Source organism: Scyliorhinus canicula, chromosome 2, assembly GCF_902713615.1.
Source record: "Scyliorhinus canicula chromosome 2, sScyCan1.1, whole genome shotgun sequence".
Lineage (NCBI taxonomy): Eukaryota > Metazoa > Chordata > Chondrichthyes > Carcharhiniformes > Scyliorhinidae > Scyliorhinus > Scyliorhinus canicula.
This window is the reverse complement of record NC_052147.1, coordinates 196,744,281-196,760,302: the sequence shown is the minus strand read 5'-3', so window position 1 is coordinate 196,760,302 and position 16,022 is coordinate 196,744,281. Positions and strand designations below refer to the sequence as shown.

General features: G+C 42.7%; 1 protein-coding gene across 6 annotated transcripts in view; it reads left to right on the top strand.

The window, feature by feature from the left end:
- The window catches only part of osbpl6 (oxysterol binding protein-like 6), a 302,726-nt gene that overhangs the window by 137,019 nt on the left and 149,685 nt on the right, over positions 1 to 16,022 (top strand). For all 6 annotated transcript variants that reach the window (XM_038789304.1, XM_038789305.1, XM_038789300.1 and 3 more), the window contains 2 exons: positions 121 to 234; positions 10,339 to 10,509. In XM_038789304.1, coding sequence (XP_038645232.1) covers positions 121 to 234; positions 10,339 to 10,509 — 285 coding nt within the window. The remainder of the gene's footprint in view (positions 1 to 120; positions 235 to 10,338; positions 10,510 to 16,022) is intronic.

Here is a 16,022-nt window from a genome sequence, read left to right as displayed (position 1 = left end):
TCCGTCGGGCAGAACATACTGAATCTTGTTAATCTGCATTTATGTTTGTTTGGATCTGTAAGTATTTACCTCATACTGTGCACTGACCTGACCTTGCAGTTCATCATTGTCTGTTCTTAGATTCAAAAAGGCAAACTTCATGGAAGCATTGATGTTGGACTGTCAGTGATGTCAATCAAAAAGAAGGCACGTAGAATAGACCTTGACACAGAAGAACATATCTACCATCTGAAGGTATTTAAATATGGAAATGAAGAAATCTATTTATTATTTATAGGTTGGTAAATATAAAATCAAAAGAAATAAGAACAGTAATAGGCCACGCTGCCCATTGAGCCTGTGCCACCATTAAATAACATAATTGTTGATCTGATTGTGTCTTTAACTCCACTTTGTTGCCAATTTGCTATAACTCTTGACTCCCTTTTAGATCAGAAATCTGTCCAGTTCAGCCTTGGATACGGTAAATGACCCACCCTCCATTGCTGTCTGTGGAACAGAATTCCAAAGACTAACAACCCTGTGCGGGAAGAAATTCTTCTTAATCAGTCTTAAATAGGAAACCCCTTATTTTTAAACTGTGCCCCCTAGTTCTAGATTCCCCCATGAGAGAAACATCCTATTGGCATCCACCGTAGAATCTTATATGTTTCAATAAAATCACATCTCATTATTTAAAACTCCAGTGAATATAGACCAACTTGTTCAGTGTTTCCTCAAGACAAACTCCTTCAGCCCAGGAATCAGCCTTTTAATGAAGTGAAAATGAAAATTGCTTATTGTCACGAGTAGGCTTCAAATGAAGTTACTGTGAGAAGCCCCTAGTCGCCACATTCCGGCGCCTGTTCGGGGAGGCTGTTACGGGAATCGAACCGTGCTGCTGGCCTGCTTGGTCTGCTTTCAAAGCCAGCAATTTAGCCCTGTGCTAACCTTTTGAACCTATTCCAAAATTCTTCCAATGTAAGCATATCCAGCATTAAGTATTGAGACATAAACTATATGCAGTACTCTAAGTGAGGCCTCACCAATGTCCTGTACAGTTTTCGCAGGACTTCTTACTTGCATACTCTGTCCCTCTTGCAATGAAGGTGAACATTCCATTTACCTTCCTAATTACTTATCATACCTGCAATGCTATTTTACATAATCCGCTGCACTGCAGCATTCTGCAAAGTCTCTCTCCATTTAACGGATATTTTACTTTTCTATTTTTCCTGCCAGAGTGGACAACCTCACATTTTCTCACATACTCCATCTGCCCATTTTTTGCCCACACATTCAACCTGCCTATATCCCTTTGGACAATTTTTATATCCTCCTCACAACTTGCTTTCCCACCAATCTTTGTACCATCAGCAAATTTAGCTACGCTACATTTGGTTCACTCATCGAAGTCATTAATATAGGTCATAAATAGTTCAGGCCTCAGCACTGATCCCTGACGCATTCAAGCCCTTAAAATTTGCCATCCTGCAAATGACCTATTTAGCTTGACCATTTGTTTCCTGTTGGCTAACGAATCCTCAATCAACATGCAAATATATCACCTCCAATGCTGTGAAATTTTATCTTGTACAGCAACCTTACTAAATGTCTTTTGGAAGTCCAAATACATCATATCTACCACTACATCTTTATTCACCATGCATCTTGCATCCAAATCTAATGAATTTGTGAAACACAATTTGTTTTTCACAAAATCATGTTGGCTCTGCCTGATTGAATTACAATTTTCTAAAATGTCTTTTTGCTACCTCTATAATAATAGATTCTAGTATTTTCCCAATGCCAGATGTTAGGCTAGCTGGCCTGTGGATTCCTGCTTTCTGTCTCCCTTTTGGAATTTTAGAAGATTACAACCAATGAATCCACTATCTCTGCAACCACTTATTTTAAGACCCTAGGTTGAAGGCCATAAGGTCCAAGGACTTGTCAGCCTTCAACCCTATTAGTTTTTTTTGTAGTTTTCCCTCTAGTGATCATAATTTTATGTTCCTCGTGTTTTGTCCCTTACTTTTCTCCTATTCTTGAGATGCTTCTAGTGTTTCCTACTGTGAAGACAGATACAAAATATTTGTTCAAAGTCTTTGTCATTTCCTTGTTTCCTCATTATCAATTCCAAAATTACAGTTCCAATGCTTACTTTAACTATTAGTATCCTTTTTATGTCCTTGTAGAAGCTTTTACTCTCTGTTTTTATGGGGTTTTTTTCATACTCCAATTTCTCCTTTATTTTCTTGGGTCACCCTTTGCTGGTTTCTGAAGTTTTCAAAATATTCCAGTCTATCACTTATTTTTGCATAATTGTACACCTTTTGTTTCAACTTGATACCATCCTTAACTTCCTTAGTTAACAAAGGATGAAGCACCCTTCTTATAGCGTCTTTGGGCATGATCTAATGGAAAAGTTGCAGAGAGTGTAGCAAGTGTAAATTGCCAGGTGTACCCCAATGGCCGACCCGGTGAGGCAGTCATTGGTATCTGACGTTAATTAGGGCATATAAAGATACCCCATGGGCCTCACGCTGGAAAAGACTGTACAGTCAGTTGATTCGCCAGGACTGCGTTCTGCAGCTCCCCGCTAACGAGAGGGAGCAGCTCTTAAGCTGATCCCACGGAGCCCGAATCCGATCCCCACAGCAACCATTGCACTAGCTTCAAGTTTTTAAGTAGGTGTACTAAACGACACCCATGTGACCACTTGCTAGCAAGCTGGTTGGATCACGGGAGATCATTCGATAGGGGGTCCTTCCCATTAATAGGATAAAGATTGGCCTTAATTGGTGATTATTGGTTTCTCACCATGCCTCGGTGGGATCTGAACCACGCCACTGGGAGTGGGCCAGTTATATTGCAACCGATTGGCACTCAGCTTGGGTCTGATTTCGGCATCTCCTGTGATCTAACCGATATGCATGGATTCGTGAACGGCATTCTCAATGGAATATTTCTTTCTCAATAGAATATTTCTTTGTTAAGAATTATGAAATAAATGTCTGCAACTGCTTCTCTACCATTCTCTACCTGTGAGGAGGATGCAGAGATGCTTCCGTATGATTTGGAAAGACTGAGTGAGTGGGCATATGCATGGCAGATGTGGATAAATGTGAGTTTATCTACTTCGGTTGCAAAAATCGAAAGGCAGATTATTTGAATGGGTGTAAATTAAGAGAGGGGGATACTCAGTGAGACCTTGGTGTCCTCATGCATCAGCCGCTGAAAGTAAACGTGCAGGTGCAGTAGGCATAAAGAAGGCAAACGGCATGTTGGCCTTCATAGTGAGAGGATTTGGATATAGGAATAGGGATGTTTTACTGCAATTGTATAAGCCATTGGTGAGGCCACACCTAGAGTAGTGTACGACGTTTTGGTGCCCTTATCTGAGGAAGGATGCTCTTGCTATGGAGGGAGTGCAGTAAAGGTTTACCAGGCTAGTTCCTGGGATTGTGGGAATAAGTCGGTTAGAACATAGAGCATAGTACGGTTATTATGGGTTATTTTGTTGCATTTCATTGTTTGTCGTTATGTTTTATATTTTCTGTAAAAAAATTCCAATAAAAATGATATTTAAAAAAAAAGAACATAGAGCATAGAGCAAAAAGTGCAGAAGGAGGCCATTCGACCCATCGAGTCTGCACCAACCCACTTAAGTCCTCACTTCCACCCTATCCCTGTAACCCAATAACCCCTCCTAACCTTTTTGGTCACTAAGGGCAATTTATCATTGCCAATCCACCTAACCTGCATGTCTTTGGACTGTGGGAGGAACCCGGAGCAGCCGGAGGAAAAGCACGCGCACAAGGGGAGAATGTGCAGACTCTGCACAGACAGTAACCCAGCAGGGAATCGAACCTGGGACCCTGGCACTGTGAAGCCACAGTGCTATCCACTTGTGCTACTGTGCTGCCCACGGAATATATTCATTGGAGTTTAGAAGAGCGAGAGGCGATCTCATAGAAACTTATAAAATTCTAACAGGATTAGGCAGAATAGATTCAGAAAGAATGTTCATGATGGTGGAGGAGCCCAGAACCACAGGTCATAGTTTGAGGACAAGGGGTAAACCTTTTAGGACTGATGTGAGGAGAAATCTCTTCACCCAGAGAGTGGTGAATCTGTGGAATTCACTACCACAAAAAGTAGTTGAGGCCACAATGTTTGTGTGATTTCATGAAGGAAATAGGTTTAGGGCTAAAGGGATGGATCACGGGATATGGGGGGAAAGACAGGATCAGGGTATTGAATTTGATGAACAGCCATGATAATGAATGGCGGAGCAGGCTTGAAGGGCCGAATGACCTACTCCTGCTTCTATTTTCTATATATGTTCCTATACATCTCACCTTTTAACCTATTTACTCAGGTATCCAAAAGGTTAGGTGGGGTTGCTAGGTTATGGGGACAGGGGGGAGGTGTGGGCTTAGGTAGGGTGCTCTTTCAGGGCCGGTGTAGACTTGATGGGCCGAATGGCCTCCTTCTGTATTGTAAATTTTATGATAAATTACCTTTGTTTTAAGTTTAAGGCTCTGGTTTCAGACCCACAAACTCGTGCTCAATTTAAAAGGGAAATTCCAGCACGTTCTGATCACTCTGATAGAGTATCCTTTATTTTGAGGCAATTAATTAATCCTGGCTTATTACTCATTACTAGGTGTAAAATAGCCCATTCCTTGGTTAGTTCTAGAATGTATTATTGTAAGAAACTGTCCTGAATCCACTCTATAAGGTCATTCTTCAAGTTACTATTGCTAATTTGTTTTGTCCAATCTACATGAAGATTGAAACCTCCAATGATTATTACAGTACCTTTTCTATTGGCTCCCATTATTTCTTGAATCATGCTATCTGTAATGTTCTTGTCGGATGGCCTGATTCATATTACAAGAACACTTGTAGCTAAAACTATAAACAATTTATTAACTAACTGTGGGTCAACTATATACAAAACAATGAATAGCAATATGAACATGCACAAGCAACCTCTCTTTTCCAGCTCCTTAGTCAGTCTGAGGTCACCTGAATCTAACATTCACTTATCTACTGAGACACCTAGTGGTCAGTCGGTAAATTACAACACAACCATGATATCACTACACTGTCCTATTGTGTAGCTTCTGTTCGGGGCCTATAAACTACCCCGACCAACACTTTAGCAATTTTTGAAATCTCCACCTTTTTGAATCCAATTTTTGAATCAAGATTATTCCTCACCATTGTACTGATCTCATGCTTTATTAACAGAGCTTTCTTTTCCTTTCCTTCTATTCTTCTGAAATGTCAAATATTGTTGAATATTCAGGTCCTAGCTGTGTTCACTTTGTAGACCTGTCTCTGTATCACACTCATTTATTTTTATTTCTACTCTTAATTCACCTATCGTGTTACAAATGCAGTGTGCGTTTAAATAAAGAGCCTTTAGTTCTGTCCTTTTACTATTTTTCTCTACTTTGACCATGCCCTTATGTTTGTATACTCTGCCCTTTCCTGTCACACTGTGGTTATCATTACCTGTACCGCCTGTATTGCTACCGTGCCTTACTGCCTTGGCCTCCCTCTTCAACTTTCCAATTGTCCCTTCCCATGGACCCTCAACCCCCACAATTTAGTGAAAAGCCTTCTCTGCAGCCTTAGGATTACGATTTACCTGCACACTGGTCCCTGTGTGGTTCAGTTAAAGGCTGAACAAATAGTACAGCTCCCTCTTTCCCCAGTACTGGTGCCAGTGCCCCACGTATCGAAACTCATTTATCCCACTCCAATCTTTGTGCCACACATTCACTGATGTGATTTGATTTCTGAGCATAGAAAATAGGAGCTGGAGTAGGCCATTCCGGCCCTTTGAGCCTGCTCAGTCATTCCCCTATGCCAATTTGCCCATAGCTCAAGTGGTAATCCATAGATTATTATCTTTCCCATATACCCTCCGCATAATTCCCACCCACCCACTTGAATGGCTCCCTGAACCTCAATAATATGAGCAATTTGCTCATCATCTATGCAGTCCCTGCTCTTTTTCACACCAGCTGTAAGAACCTATTGGGCCAATGTTCCTTGAGCTGCAAACACTTACTGCAGTTATGGTTGCTGTGGATCATGCTGGTGTCCAGTAGACACTACATAGAACATAGAACGTAACAGCACAGTACAGGCCCTTCAGCTCACGATGTTCTGCTGACCATTTATCTTAATCTAATGATCAACCTAACCTGCATCCCTTCAATTTACTGCCGTCCGTGTACCTGTCCAAGAATCGCTTCAATGTCCCTAATGACTCTGACTCCACCACCTCCACTGGCAGTGCATTCTACACACCCACTACTCTGTGTAAAGAACCTAACTCTGACATCTCCCCTATACCTTCCTCCAATCCACTTAAAATTATGTCCCCCTCATGACAGTCATTTCCGCCCTGGGGAAAAGTCTCTGGTTATCTACTTTATCCATGCCTCTCATCACCTTGTACACCTCTATCAAGTTACCTCTCTTCCTTCTTCGCTCCAGTGAGAAAAGCCCCAGCTGCCTCAATCTTTCTTCATAAGACATGCCCTCCAGTCCAGGCAGCATCCTGGTAAATCTCGTCTGCACCCTCTCCAAAGCATCCATATCCTTCCTGTAATGAGTCGACCAGAACTGGACACAATATTCCAAGTGTGGTCTGACCAGGGTTTTAGAAAGCTGCAGCAAAAACTCGCGGCTCTGAAACTCAATCCCCCTGTTAATGAAAGCCTTCTTAACAACCCTATCAACCTGGGTGGTAACTTTGAGGGATCTATGTACATGGACCCCAAGATCCCTTTGTTCCTCCACATTTCTGCGTGGGCTTCCTCCAGGTGCTCCGGTTTCCTCCCACAGTCCAAAGATGTGCAGGTTAGATAGATTGGCCATGCTAAATTGCCCTTAGTGTTCAAAAAGGTTGGGAGGGGTTACTGGGTTACGGGGAAGGTGGAGGTGTGGGCTTGGGTTGGGTGCTCTTTCCAAGAGCCGGTACAGACTCGATGGGTCAAATGGCCTCCTTCAGCACTGTAAATTCTGTGATTCCAAGAATCCTGCCTTTAACCCTGTATTCAGCATTCAAATTCGACCATCTAAAATGAATCACTTCACATTTATCTAGGTTGAACTCCATCTGCCACTTCTCAGCCCAGCTCTGCATCCTGTCAATGTCCTGTTGTAACCTGCAACAACCCTCAACACTATCTACAACTCCACTAACCTTCGTGTCATCGGCAAACTTACTAACCCACCCTTCCACTTCCTCATCCAAGTCATTTATAAAAACCACAAAGAGCAGAGGTCCCAGAACTGATCCCGGCGGGACACCACTGGTCACCGACCTCCAGGCGGAATACTTTCCATCCACTACCACTCATTGTCTTCTTTTGGCCAGCCAATTCTGTATCCAGACAGCCAAATTTCCCTGTATCCCATGCCCCCTAATTTTCTGAATGAGCATACCATGGGGAACCTTATCAAATGTGTTACTGAAATCCATATTCGCTACATCCACTGCTCGGCCTTCATCAATGTGTCTCGTCACATCCTCAAATAATTCAGTGAGGCTTGTGCGGCATGACCTGCCCCTCACAAAGCCATGCTGACTATCTTTAATCAAATTATGTTTTTCTAAATAATCAGAAATCGTATCTCTCAGAATCCTTTCCAATATTTTGCTCATCATAGACGTAAGGCTGACTGGTTGACTGGTCTGTAATTCCCACGGATTTCTGGATTTCCTTTCTTGAACAGGGGAACAACACTCGCCTCCCTCCAATCATCCGGCACTGCAGTAGTGGAGAGTGAGGTCGCAAAGATCATCGCCAACGGCGCAGCAATCTCCTCCCTCACTTCCCATAGTAACCTTGGGTATATCCCGTCAGGCCCAGGGTACTTGTCTATCCTGATGCTTCTCAATTTTCAGCACATCCTCCTTTTTAATATCAACCTGTTGGAGCCTATTAACCTGGTTCTCGCTGTTCTCATGAGGAACAAGGTCCCCCTCTCTAGTGAATGCTGAAGCAAAATATTCATTTATGGTCTCCCTTAACCCCTCAGACTCTAGCCACAAGTTCCCTCCACTATCCCTGATTGGCCCTACTCTCACTTTGATCATCCTCTTATTTCTCACTTGTAGAACGCCTTGGGGTTCCCCCATATCCTTCCTTTTTTTTAAAATAAATTTAGATTACCCAATTATTTTTTCCAATTAAGGGGCAATTTAGTGTGGCCAATCCACCTACTCTGCACATTTTTGGGTTGTGGGGGTGAAACCCACGCAGACACGGGGAGAATGTGCAAACTCCACACGGACAGTGACCCAGAGCCGGGATCGAACCTGGGACCTCAGCGCCGTGAGGCAGCTGTGCTAACCACTAGGCCACCGTGCTGCCCCCCCATATCCTTCCTGCCAGGGCTTTTTCATGCCCCCTTCTAGCTCTCCTAAGTCCATTTTTGAGTTCCTTCCAGGCTACCTTGTAACCCTCTACATGCGACAGTTGTAACGCATCATCCCTCTTGCTTGAGGGTGTGCAGCAAAGGTTTTCCAGGCTGATTCCGGGGATGGCAAGAGTGAAGTATGAGGAGAGATTGACTAAGTTAGGATTGTTTTCGCTGGAGGTCAGATGAATGAAGGGTGAATTCATAGAGACTTATAAAATTCTAACAGGACTAGATAGGGTGAATGCAGGGAAGATGTTATCGATGGTGGGTGTGTCCAGAACCAGGGGTCACATTCTGAGGATTCGGGGTAGACCATTTAGGACAGAGATGAGGAGACATTTCTTCACACAAAGAGTGGTTAGCCTGTGGAATTCATTACCACAGGAAGTAGTTGAGGCTGGGACATTGAATATATTTAAGAGGTGGCTAGGTATGGCACTTGAGGCGAATGGCATCAAGGGTTTTGTGGAGAATGCAGGATTAGGCCACTGAGTTGGACGATCAGCCATGATCATGATGAATGGCGGAGCAGGCTCGAAGGGTCAAATGGTCGCCTCCTGCTCCTATCTTCCATGTTTATTTTGTTTTATTTAATTAATTAGGTTTTAAGTTTAGAAATATTGCTCAATGATTTTCTGTAGTTACATTATGGAGTTTAATTAGTTATGCTAATACACTACTGTAGAGATCTACCATGCAGATCTAGCGGCACTTGCGAATATTAAGACTCAGTAGAAATTTGAGTTAACACATCTTGGGTGCAAATAAGAATTGTTTATTGTCTTCTATTTGATCACAATTGAGAATCACTTAAATCTTAATCTCTAATAAGTCCGGCATGCAAAAGGACTCGAAGAGAAGTAATTTGTACACAATTTAACTTTCAAATGATACAGAAATGATTTTCTTGCTTCCAGCAACAGCTTGCATTTACTTCAAGAGTTAGAGTGGAAAAGTGAAAATATGAAAAATAGAGACAGCGAGTAAGTTAGATCAAAGCATAGAATGATCCCGGATAAAAATGGCCGCACGGACTATCACGGTTCTACTAAATCATATCAGTCTTTACACTCTATCTACACCCCTATGTAATCCTAATTGGTTTGGATTAAAATCAAATGAGTTTGATTTGACGGTTAGCTGTCAGTCTTTAATGTGCACCATTAACTTGAAATGTTTCATAAATTAATTCTTGTATGTGTTATGGAATGCGATTCTATGCTGTTATCGTGACCGGCTTGAACTGGCTTCTTGCTGACTTAGCTGTTATCAACATTGAGAACAATGGTACTTTGATATTACCATGTCGTTGCTATGCTGTTGCCATGGAGCCTGCCCTGTCCTTGGACACTGTCTTGTCAAAGTTTTTGTTTTAATCTATCAGGTTCTTCTAAGTTTCTGTTGAATTATGTGTTTTTATGTTGTAGAATTTGTGCTGCGTCATGCTGTTTTGTAAGCTGTATGTTTTCAGATGACCTGAGGTTAGGAGTGAATTTAAAATGGGTATTTAGTAAGACAGAGGCTTAATATTTAGCTATCTTTTACCTATTAGGTGTGTTAGAAAACAGTTGGCTTCTACAATTACTAATATCCTCCGAATACTCCATGAATTTGTTGCCCCAATTTAGAGCACACAAAACAACTTAAAACTCGCCAGTCACCTACCTACTCACCTACTTAACACTCAAGTCTTGCTGTCTTTGCCTCCCTCTCCCAGGCCACTCCTTTTTTTATGAAATGCCCAGGTGGTACCGCCTCCCTCATCGCACCAAATTCCCTCACTGCCAAATTCCCAAGATTAAGCACTCAAAGCTGCATCTTGGTGATTTTGTAGAAAATTAAGAAAGTCCCGCGACATGCACATTTTTGAAACAAAAATGATCAACTTTATTTTGTGTACAGGTAAAATCTCAGGAAGTGTTTGATGCTTGGGTAACAAAATTGCGTCATCATCGATTGTACCGTCAAAATGAAATTGTGAGATCACCCAGAGATGCGAGCTTCCATGTCTTCCCGACATCACCAAAAACTGATTCTTCACCAGCTCCAGCTACCACTGTATTAGATGTAAAGGTGAGTGACTGTAACTGATGTTTGCAGCATGTAACATTTAAGCTCGGGTTTTCAATGACATGTGAAACAAAGCAATTAGCTCAATTCAGATTTAGTTAATAGATATATCTGTTTTGTGCATTTTCTTTTGACATTAAAGTTCACAAGATGCTTTCTGTTTGTTCATTTAAGACAGAATGAACACCAACATGTGGATCTTAATCCATTTTACATTGTTGTATTTCTACTTGAGTGTACACTTAAACTTTCTTTTATTTACATAATCTATTTTACATATGCTGATTTTTAATTTCCTATACCGTTAACTCCACCAATAGGGTGCCGGACTGTGCTCTGGTTCCTACCAATGTCAACATCTGTCTATGTTACTCTCTTTAATTTTATCACAGTCCTTCTCCCCGATTTCTATATCCACATTGTCCCTCTCAGGAGTGAACATCGCCGCAAAGTATTCATTTAGAACCCTACCGACATCCTCCGGCTCCACATGCAAATTACTACTGTGGTCCTTGATGGGCCGTACGCTTTCGCTAGTTATCCTTTTACCCTTAATGTATTTGTAAAACAACTTAGGATTTTCCTTTAGTTTACCTGCCAGTGTCCTTTCATATCTCTTTTTTTTTTCTCTCTTAATTTCCCTTTTCAATTCGCTTTTGCATATTGTCTACACCTCTAGGGCTTCTGCTCTCTATCTGCCATAAGGTTCCCTTTTTCTCCATGTCCAATGCTGTGTATCCCTCGACATCTAGGGTTCACTGGATTTGTTGGTCCCACCCATTTTTCTTGATTGAAAAATTCTTCAATGCTTCCCATTGTTCTGTCTCAGATTTACCTAAAAGTGTCCGCTCCCGGTGCACTCTGGCCAAATCATATCTGATCTTATTAAAATTGGTCTTCCCCCAGTTTAGAACTTTGATCTCAGGCCCACCCTTGTCCTTTTTCATAATAATATTTAAATAATAATAATAACCTTTTATTGTCACAAGTATGAAGTTACTGTGAAAAGCCCCTAGTTGCCACATTCTCGCACCTGTTCGGGTAAGCGGGTACAGGAATTGAATCCGCGCTGCGGGCCTTGTTCTGCATCACAAACCAGCTGTCTAGCCCACTGAGCTAAACCAGCCCTTTAATCAAACAGAGTTATGTCTGCAAAAGCTCTCCCACGGATACTTCAACCAATTGCCCAGCTTTGTTGCCTAAAATAAGTCCAGAACTATCCCCCCTCTTGTAGGACCTTCTACATACTGGCTTAAAAGCTTCTCCTGGACGCATATTAAGAATTCCGCTCCCTCTAAACCTTTTACACTATGGCTACCCCAGTTAATATCGCCAAAATTGAAATCCTCCACTATCACTACCCTATTACTTTTACACATCTCTGAAATTTGTCTACCTATCTGCTCTTCTATTTCTCGTTGACCTTTTTGGAGTCCTAAAGAACACTCCCAGCAATGTGGTTGCCATTTTTTGTTTTTTCAGCTCTACACATTTGGTTTCAGTTGAAGAGCCTGCTAAGGTGTTGTCGCTCCTTACTGCTGTACTTGATTTCCTGATCAAAATTGTGACACCTGTGGTGATCACAAGTTAACCAGATGCAACACAACTGAGCGACCACTAGAGGGAGCACGGGAGAGCCATATAAATAGATCAGGACAGGAAGTGAGGACACACTCTTCACAGCAGGGGGGCTGGTAAGCAGGACACACAGGAAGCAAAGCTGGTAGTTAGCACTGGAAGGTAGTTCTAGGTTGAGCTCTGGAAACTGAACGAACCCACAATAAAGCATCTTCTCCACACTTGAGACTGCGAGCTTTATTAAGACACGAGGAACAACACATGGTACCTAGGAGTGATTTCAGACGCTTACGACAGGACAACTCAGCTGCAGATACAGAAAGCACAAAATGGCATGGAAATCTCAACCAAGAATGGCATGGAAATCTCCTACTGGACATTTGACTGGGGAAGACATCGCTAATTCGAGGATGTGGCATGGATACCCACCTCAGCTGGACACGACTGGTAATGTAAGAAATGTCTGGAAAAGGTTTAAACAAATGTTCGATTTTTATCTCATAGCTAATGATGTTGCAGAAGCCTCAGACAAAATTAAAATAGCAATTCTCATCGAAGGGCCTGTCAATAGGAAAGTGTATAATGGATTTAAACACTCAAAAGGTGAAGACAGGAACAGCTTACAAACGTTACTAAACAAATTTGAAGAGTACTGTGAGAAATTTGAACAGCAAGGCATGCTCACAGTCCAACCTGCACAGAGACTGAGTGATGCAAGACTTAAAAAATCACAAAAAGATCAGGAAATCGCGAATGCACAGTACAGATCAAAAAGAAGAAATAACATGAATTTTTCACAAAGCCAAAACGCTGAAATCCAGTCCAGATCGGAAAGAAAAGGTAACTTACAACTTTTAGAAAGAAAAAACGCTGAAATCCGCGATAAAATGGCGTCGGAGCACATTTTGCAGTCTCTGGTAAGCAAAGAACTACAAATCGCGTCTGCGCATGCGCCGGAACCGGAAGTCGCGCATGCGCCGGAACCGGAAGTCGCGCATGCGCAGTTTACAAAAGATCGCGGCGCCGATCGTTATGCGCATGCGCAAGCCGCGCATGCGCAGTCAAAAAAAGTCTTCGTCGCGGACCGTCATGCGCATGCGCAAGCCGCGCATGCGCAATGGACACCGAACCGCACAAGGAAAGAAAGCCGATTTGCGCATGTGCAAGTCGTTCCTACGCGTGACGTCATGACGTCTGAGAATCCTGACCACGCCCACTTAAAAGGGAAATGCCCGAAAATTGAAACCAAGACACTTAAAGTGGTAAAACCAAATTTTCTTGCCTCAGAACACAGAAAAACGCCTGAACTTAAACCAACAGTGAAAAACAACTTGCACAAAACCTTGGAAAAAGCTGCCTTCACCACACACAGTGAAGCGAACAAAAAGAATTCCGAAACAACAAAAGATGATTTGTTTTTCGACGATTACCTCTCAGACCTGACTGGGTCAGTCGGATATGCTTATCACAGCATCAGCGACACGGTCGCAAAGTACAACACGAACCAACTCGTGGTAGATGAATCCAACCAAAATGCTTTGGTTTTCGAAGAATACTACTCAGACATGGCTGAGTCAGTCGGATATGCTTATCACAGCATCAGCGACACGGTCGCAAAGTTCAACACGAATCAACTCGTGGTAGAAGAATCCAACCAGGATGATTTGGTTTTCGGAGAATACTACTCAGACACAGCTGAGTCAGTCGGATATGCTTATCACAGCATCAGCGACACGGTCGCAAAGTTCAACACGAATCAACTCGTGGTAGAAGAAGCCAACCAAGATGAAATGGCTTTCAAAGAATACTACTCAGACATGGAGGAGTTATTTGGACATGCTGATCACAGCATCAGCGACACCGTTGCAAAGCTCAACACGAATCTACTCATGGTGGATGAATCCAACACCATGGTGCCATGGCAGCTCGTCGATACATTAGATGACAGCAATACCCAAGACGAAGACGACGCCACACAGAGAGCACAGGAAGACTCCACGGAGCGAGCGATGACAGGCTCCACAGTGCGAGTGATGAAAGACGCCAACAGGGATGCAAGCAAACACTCCCGGGCGGACACCAAGCATGAACAAGACCATGAAGGTAAACCCGCTGTACCTGAGCAACCGCAAGCAGACTATGAAAGTCTACCAACACGCTCACAGGAACAAGAAGAAAGAGCGGACTATGAAAGTCCAACACGCTCACAGGAACAAGAAGAAGACAATGCACCTCTGCCCACTGCATGCGAAGACAGTGACAAGGTGATCACACTCAACGTACAGGATCACAGTGAGACTGACAGTTCTCAGCTTGTCTGTACCGAAGCACAGAGCGAAAACAGTGACAAGGTGCTCGCACTCGACGTACAGGATCACAGTGAGACTGACAGTTCTCAGCTTGTCTGTACCGAAGCACAGAGCGAAAACAGTGACAAGGTGCTCGCACTCGACGTACAGGATCACAGTGAGACTGACAGTTCTCAGCTTGTCTGTACAGAAGCACAGAGTCGGGCCACCCAACAGTCCAGAGAGACGATGCCGAAAGAAAACATGCAGATTTTGACTCCAGAAGAGGAGCACCTGGAGCCCAGAGAGACAACGCCAAAAGAAACCATGCAGATTCTGACTCCAGAAGAGGAGCACCTGGAGTCCAGAGACATCAAACAAAAAGAAACCATGCAGATTTTGACTCCAGAAGAGGAGCACCTGGAGTCCAGTGAGATAACATCAACAGAAATCATGAAGATTTTAACTCCAGAAGCGGAGCACCAAGAGTCTAGAGAAACCACGTCAACTGAAATCATGCAGATTTGGACTCCAGAAGAGGAGCGCCGAGAGTCCACAGACACCGCGTCAAATGTAATCGAGAAGACTTTGACTCCGGAAGACGAGCACCAAGAAAGCAAAGATGCGGAATCCAATTCTCCACAACTGATTGATGTCACCTGCACCGATGCAACATCAGATCATTCGCCCCACTCGCGAGACGGAATGCTCAATGACTCAAATTATCCGCTCGGGACACTCATAGAGTATAACAAGAAAAACAAAAGTCAAAAGAAACACAGCAAGAACAAAAACAACATGAAGCGCGACAAGACCAACAACAATAGCAAGAAGCACAGCAGAAACGAGAACGACAACAGCAAGAAGAAAAGCAACATGAAGCGCGACAAGACAAACAACAATAGCAAGAAGCACAGCAGAAACGAGAACGACAACAGCAAGAATAAAAGCAACATGAAGCGCAACAAGACAAACAACAACGTCAGGCACAAAGATAGCGACAACGACAGAGGCAGAAACAACAAGAATGGCAACAAACACAACAAAGTCAGGAACAAAGATAGCGACAACGACAGAGACAGAAACAACAAGAATGGCAACAAACACAACAAAGTCAGGAGCAAAGATAGCGACAACAACAAAGACGGAAACGACAAAAACAGCGACAAGTACGGCAACGGAAACAACAAAAACAGGAACGACAGAAACAACAGCAATGAAACAACGACTTGTACACAATGGCAAAGCACACCAGCATCCAAGGCGGATGAGACAATAAATCAACACCACAAGCACAAAAAAAAAGTCCATGCCAGTCAACATCAGTGATGTGACCATGCAGACACCTCGGGATGACGCATTGGGTACTTAAGATAACAAGGAACACCAACAACATTCACAGCGGACTTGCAATATCAATATCACCACGTCATCAACAACAAAAAGAAAAAAAAAGCTCTGAACAAATTCATCAAGTTTGGACTCATAAATGTTTTTATTAAGATTGGACATATAAATACATTGGCTTTGTTAACTAAGGCAATAGCATCATCACTTGTATAGATACGCATATCATAAGTTACTGTTTTGTATAAAATTTCTTTAATGATGTACAGAAACTATGTAATGAGAAAAAGGGGGATGTGGTGA